Source organism: Rattus norvegicus, chromosome 2 (assembly GCF_021556685.1).
Source record: "Rattus norvegicus strain SHRSP/BbbUtx chromosome 2, alternate assembly SHRSP_T2T, whole genome shotgun sequence".
Classification (NCBI taxonomy): domain Eukaryota; kingdom Metazoa; phylum Chordata; class Mammalia; order Rodentia; family Muridae; genus Rattus; species Rattus norvegicus.
In genome coordinates this window covers 46,056,479-46,063,607 of record NC_141535.1, presented here as the reverse complement: position 1 = coordinate 46,063,607, position 7,129 = coordinate 46,056,479, and the positions used below count along the sequence as shown (strand labels likewise).

At 42.6% G+C, this 7,129-nt stretch overlaps 1 protein-coding gene and 1 pseudogene across 12 annotated transcripts in view; both read right to left on the bottom strand.

Annotated features, from left to right (window-relative positions):
- Slc38a9 (solute carrier family 38, member 9) overlaps positions 1 to 7,129 on the bottom strand; it is a 76,583-nt gene that overhangs the window by 27,072 nt on the left and 42,382 nt on the right. For all 12 annotated transcript variants that reach the window (XM_087621713.1, XM_087621711.1, XM_087621710.1 and 9 more), the window contains 2 exons: positions 4,103 to 4,162; positions 191 to 382 (listed from right to left, as the gene is read on the bottom strand). In XM_087621713.1, the coding sequence (XP_087477839.1) occupies positions 191 to 382; positions 4,103 to 4,162 (252 nt within the window). The remainder of the gene's footprint in view (positions 1 to 190; positions 383 to 4,102; positions 4,163 to 7,129) is intronic.
- Hnrnpr-ps1 (heterogeneous nuclear ribonucleoprotein R, pseudogene 1) lies at positions 1,104 to 2,701 on the bottom strand (annotated as a pseudogene).

Here is a 7,129-nt window from a genome sequence, read left to right as displayed (position 1 = left end):
AACAAAACATAGCAAGGCAAAAGGAACCTGAAATGGTTGTGCCCATTTTTCTGTGCCAAACCTTACAGAAAAACAAAGAGTGGCAGAATCAAAGTATCATGTGAATGGACAAGTTCAGCAGCTATGAACAGCGGGGAAGGTAACAGTCTCCCCACTCACACTGCTCAAGTTCCACAAAGCAGCATCTTACCCAGGATATTAAATTTGGAGAAGAACGAAGGAGACTTGAAGTTGAGCAGCGGCAAGAGGAGCCCTATAAGGTAGAAGGGCACTGTCTTGGACTTGTCCCACCACCTCTCAAACAGCCGCACCTCCGTGTCACTGTTGTAGAAGATCATGGAGCTGTTGTCAGGATGGCCACTCCCGGCGCTTGGACAGATCACTGTGAAAGTGAGTGCATGCCATGTTAGAGACGAGGGCACACAGCTGGAGGAGGGTCACTGTGCCCGGGGACTGGCACCTGTGAGGCTGTCAGTGTGAATGCAGGCTCCCTTCTCAGAAAGGGCTGCATGGGCACTTTAGGAATCGTTTTTGTTTCATTGCTTGTTTTGAGTAGATTTTTGAGTTTTATTGAAATCTTACGTGAACAAGAAATTGGAAATACGATGACATCAAAGAACAAATTATGGCTTTGATGTTTATGCCAAACAAATTTTATAGGGCAGATTTCAAAAAGGTGTGGTTACAATGATTTAAAAACACAGTTAACCTGCTTCTAGGAATGCAAAACCGAAGTCATAGGTTATTTTCAGTACAAATAAACTTCAGTCTGTTTGCTCTAATTTCTTAAAGTACTAAGGCGAGGCACTGCTTGTACTTTTATTTACAGCTTACGTCATACTCCTGTGTGATCTATTCCACATCCAAAACCACAACTGTCCAAACCAAAGGCTTTGCAAAGTCATGATTTACAGTTTGTCCTGAAGCTAAGCTGGAGCTTGGAATAGAGCATTGTGGGCCCAGAATAAGGGACCTCTGCAAGCCCAGTGATGTCCAGGAGCACTTAGAAAAGAAGAGATAAGAAGCCTTGAGAGTATACACAAGAGTGACTTCTTCAGCTGAACACAAATGGCAGCAAACTGCTACTTAAAGATGAAACAGTTACGCCAATTTTGTTTTGAAGAATGTAGATCTAGGGCCAATCGGATTTTGAAAGAATCGTTTATAAGCCCTCACTTGTCTATTTCCACTGTTGCCCATAAGTATCCTGATAAAACTCGTAGTTGTCATTATTGTAACCATAGTTACCAGAACAGTCACCACCTTGCTGAAGCGGCTGCTGGCGATGGGTTGAGAACCCAGTTCTGTTGGTTGTTGGTTTGACGACGTTTGGAATCAGGCTGGTTGTACCCATCTGCCTTTCTCTTGCCTCCTACATTGCGCCCTTGATTGCCCCGAGCTCCACGAGAACCAGGGCCTCTCTGCTGTTACACAGGACCCCCTCTGCCACCCCCTGAGCTTCTTGTGGTCCCAAAGGTGCCCCCTTGTGAACAGCCAGCTCTACTTCTTTAGAGGTGGTGATGGAGCACCTCGCCCCCCTCCTCCTCTTCCTCTTCCCGCATAGCCACCATCATAGCTACAGTAGGGATCTTCATAGCCTCCACTGAAGTTGTGAAAATCATAACCATAGTAATCATCATAGTAGTCTTCATAACCACAGTAATCTGGAGCTGGCCATGCCCACCTCTCCCTCTGTGCCCACCTCCACCTCTCCCTGGAGGTGGCATCAGGAGGAGGTGAGGATATAATCCTCATACGCGGTGCTTCTGGAGCCCTGTCTACAGCTTGGTGTTCTTTCCTTTTCCTGTCTGGTAGCATAGCTAAGACAATTTCAATTTCTTCCCCTTCTAATTCTTTTCCATTCATTTCATCCACAGCCTTGACAGCAGTTCTCTCTATCTTCAAAATGAACGAATGCATAATCTGTCAACTTCTTCACCCTCTCCAATTCTCCAAATTGGGAAAATGACTTTTCTAATATTTCTTCTGTCACTGTAGTAGCCAAGTTTCTCACAAATAAAACTTTTACCTTTGCCATGCCTTCTGGATCTGGTTCTTCCACGGGGTCAGCCCTCTCGACTGTAACTACATTTCCCCACACTGACTTTTCCACTCATGAGCCAGAGTCTGGCTTGGGCTGCTGACTTGTGATCCTCATATTCGAGGAAGCAGAACCCCCAATTCTTCTTTTTGTCATCGGGTTGATGATCCAGAATAATGCCCACCAGACCCTCTGTGACTTTACTGAACTCTTCTCGAAGTTCTCTTTAGTCTTATTCTTTGGAGTGAATCCAACAAAAGTCAGTTGTTTGCCACAGAAAAGCACACTCCCAGGACTTTACCAGGGCGAATCTCACAGCTGTCACACGGTTTAACTAGTCCTTGGGCAGCTTCCTTTCCACAGAAGGTGATAAACGCATAGCCTCTGTTCTGACCAGAGTGGATCCATCATGAGACGTAGACTCCAGACAGGACCAGCCTTCTCAAAAAGGGGCACCAACTCATCCTCATACAAGTCTCTTTGAACTGCTGTGGTACAGACAGAGCTCCTCCTTCATTAAATTCCCTGAGAGCATCAATGACTCTTTTGTCAAGATTGACATAAGCTACCAATCCCATGGGCAGAGCTGGGGGCGGTGGCCTGCCTATGAGAATCAGTGTGAGGCACCTTGAAAACAACTATGCACGTGCCATCCCCCTACTTTAGGAATCTTTCACCCAAATATAAATAGTGAAAGGCAAAGGAATCTTTAAAAAGCTTTGAGGTAGCATGCATGTTCCTCAGCCCCACTGCTGGACTGAAAACACTGGACTGAAAACATTGGACTGATGGTATTTCAATAATACAAAAAACATCATGCAGAGCAATTATTGCATTATTAGCCATATAAAGGCTAAATAACAAGCATTTTCTCTATAATTTGTGTGTGCATGTTCATCCCTGCTCATGTGCAGAGGTCAGAGGATAGCATGGTGGTGTCAGTTCTTGCCCTCCCCCATGCAGGACTCGGGATTCAGTTCACGTCAGCAGACTTGCTGCCAGGACCTTTACCTATCGACCCATTTCACTGGCCCCCTTTTTCTTTTCTTAGTAACAGCAACAACAACAAATCTATGTGTTAGGGAATTAAAAGCAGAAATCCTCGATCACTGGTGAAAAACTGAAGAATTTAGAGAATCTGAACAATTCAGAATAATTCTGCAGTTCACTCTATGGATAGCCGCCTAAGGGTCTAGATGGTACACTGAGAACCGGGGAGTCTGGAGAATGTATCTATTCCCCATTTCCCTTTGTCCCCTCCCTTTCTGCTCTCTCAGTATCTATCTATCCACCCATCCACCCATCCACCCATCCATCCATCTATCCATCCATCCATCCCTCCATCCCTCTATCCCTCCATCCCTTCATCCATCCATCCATCCATCCATCCATCCATCCCTCCATCCCTCTATCCCTCCATCCCTTCATCCATCCCTCCCTCCCTCCATCCATCCATCCACCCATCCATCCATCTATCCATCCATCCATCCATCCATCCATCCATCCATCCATCCATCCATCCATCCATCTATCCATCCATCCATCCCTCCATCCCTCCATCCATCCATCCATCTATCCATCCATCCATCCCTCTATCCATCCATCCATCCATCCATCCATCCATCCATCCATCCATCCATCCATCATCTGTTTGCTATGCCACAGTGAGTGTGTGGAGGTTAGAGTGTAACTTGAGTTCCTTACTCAATCACGTAGGTCGGTGGGTTCAAGCTCAGGTTGTCAAGCCTGCTGTCCTTGAGATGTCTCAGCAGTCTTACTTTAATGCTCTTTTTGATCTCTTTCTTTTATGGAGCTGAGGATCAGACCCAGGGCTTCCCACTTGCCAGGCAGGTGCCCCGCCGGCGAATCACACTCAACCATTTGTTTTTAATAGATATACCTATTCCGAAACATAGCACTAATAATTTAACGGTGACTCAGTAATGTAGCGACATCTTTTCCCCAACCATTTGCCTAAAATGGGGTTGTGGATTCTATTTTTAATTCCTTTTGGGAGTAGGAATGGGGACGAGGAAACAAACTGAATTCCAGACTACTTACCAGGGCTGCTATTATTGGTGCTCAGTACAGTGTCTGTGTCATTAATGTGATGAATAAAATCTAAAAGTTAAAGACAAACATATAGTTCAACGATGATGCCAAGTCCCATCACCATCTAAAGTCTTCTGCTTATAATAGTAGTTATTTACTACATATAATATTGAGTTCACTGACCCCAAACTATTTCAGCATTACATATGTCACTTCTAGTTTTCTTTGCCTAGAGAAATGTCATTTGCTTCATAGTGCCATGTAGAAATATTTTACACAATAATTTTACATAGAATTTTATATAAGGTTTAAAATAACAAACAACAACTAGCTGGAAGACTGAACTAATGGCCGTCAAAAGGTCTGGAAGGAAGATGGTGTATACAATGTTTCCTTTACTCACACTGATTTATTGGAGTACAACTACGTTCTATATAGAGTTCTCAAGAATGCCAAAAGGGAAACGACTGTACCTGGCCAAGCCTATTGGGAAATCGCTTAAAGTTTTCCTGAGATACAGTAAATGCTTCTAGAAAGCTGAAGCTGGATGGCGACTATTGTGCTTGTAAGAACTGCGGAGTTACACTGGGGGAAGCACAAAGGATAAGGCCCACGCAGGGGCTCAAGCACACATGCCGTTCTCTGCTGAATGTGCGATGGGTAAGCTCTGTGCTCAGTCAGATGATGTTGTTTGTGTGGCACAGGGTCATGCTTCATACCTAAGACACAGCTATACCAATGCTTGAATTACAGCAGTGAGGGGCAGATCACAGCCCGTGCTCTCTCAATGGATGTGACATTATTATAATATCCAGGAGGAAAAGTCATTCCTAAGGGGAGGGAAAAACACCTTACTTTTAAGAAAGATAATGTGGAGATATACCATTTTATTAAGGGTTTTGTGATATTAAAATTTCACCAAGCATAATTGCAAAAAAATGTCTAAAAAGTGTTCTCAAGGGGTGATACTCTTTTTAGAAGTGGGGAGTTAGAAAACCCTATTTGAACAGACTACTGGAACAGAAGAGTGTGGCAGCTGCTACAGTTACGTGAGGAACATGTGGATTCCTTGTATTGTTCTGTTTATTTTATACGTTTGAAATTTTTATAACAAAAAGCATGAGTTTTATAATGAACTGAAACTACACTTACAAAACCAAATTAAGGTTTAAAACTTAAACCTTAAGGTTAAAAACTATTTCTAAAGTATGTAAGACTTTCAGCAAGAAAAATTTAAAAGACATTAAATATAAATTTAAACTGTGCTATGATTATGGATAGGAAAACTTAGTATCCTAGCACACTTTCTTCCCACACCTAAAATTTAATGCAATTCTTATTAATCCCAAATCAATAGCCTAATGACATTAATTATGGTATGTTGACTTAAAAATTCAATGCAAGTTCAATCAAGATCTGATTATATTGTTATAACCTTTATGGAAAAAAAACTAAACTAAAAACAACTAATCTGAAAGTAATATTAAAAAAAAAAAGACCTGTCTAGAATCACCACATAGAAGTGAATACAAGCTATGAAGACGTTTAAAACAGTGGTGGATATATTGGCTAGTATAAATCATGAGCCTTTGATGCTCAAAACCCAAGTGGAGGAAGGAGAAACCTATTCCCCAGATTCTCCTCTGACTTCCCACGTGTGCCCTGGCATGTATACCCACCAATACACATATGGATACGCACCCACACACAATACAAATAAATGCCAAAAAAGGGAGCTTAAACTGAACATCTTCCATTCAAGTTAAAGTCAGTGTAAAAAGCGCTTGGCTTGGGTATTGAACACCCTCTTCAGAATTCTAGAGCTGCGATGAGTAGGTAACAGTTCTGTGGTACTTAAATATTATTTAAGATTCATTATTCTCCTGTTTTCTTTTAGCTCCTAATGTTTCAGTAAGTAAACTGTTTACTGTTCAAACATCCAATTCCTCAATAACACATACCAGTGAACTTCATAAACTTTTGTTACAGTAGTACAGTTTTGTGGAAACATTCATACTAATTCGAGCCTTTGGAGAAGCATTCCTCATAAAGGTTACTGTAGCTGGGAAGGCCATTCGCCCTGGTGCGGAAGCTGCTGCTGCTATTTTGCTAGAGGGCCATGATGTGTCTGTTAAACCGCCCTCTACCTAACTGTTTATGCTCATGAAGCAGTGCTGCTGCTAGCTTTGGTCAGGGGAGCTTCTTTTGCAGTGGTCCGAGGTGAGTGCAGGGACTCGTAAAGGTAAACTGGCCAGAGCACGGAGAAAAATGACTGTTGACAGCACAGTGCAAGTGGGACAGCTGTGACACCCTCTCCATGCTCATGGAAAAACCTGAGAGATTAACCACCCACCCCTCCCCTAACAAACAAAACAAACACCCCCCAAACCCCAAATCCCTTAGGATGCAGAGTAAGTCAGGGGCAGATGGCAGGCTAACTGCTGGGCATGACATGATTTGCACTTTGAACGCATAGTAATTGTGACTATCTTCTTAAGGCTGGGCTTGTCAATACACTTCCAACAGGCATCCCCCGATGGGGAGGGAAGACAGTGTTGCCAGTGGTGCAGCCAATGCTGAAGTGGGAGTGCACCAGCAGAAGAGCTCTCACCTATATTCCTGTAGGCAACCCTGAGGAAACTCACTGGGGGACAAAAAGAAAAAAAAGAAAAAAAAAAAAAAAAGGCGTCAAAGTAGGAGGAGTCTAGCTGGGAGGAGGAAGGGAACTACAGGGAGCAGTAGAGACCAGGAGGGCATAACAGGAAGTGAATGATTGAACAGGAAGTGCATATGATTGAAATGCATTATGAAAATGTCAGAATGAGACCTGTTATTTATGTAAAAGTTCACGTTTATACACATGACATTTGAGGTCATAAGCATAGAAAAGCTGAATCAAGCACATTATCCATATTTATAATACTTTATATATAAAAATGTGAGGCTAGAGTGAAAATATTACAATGGTACATTATCCATATTTATAATACTTTACATATAAAAGTGTGTGGCTAGAACTAAAATATTACAATGATA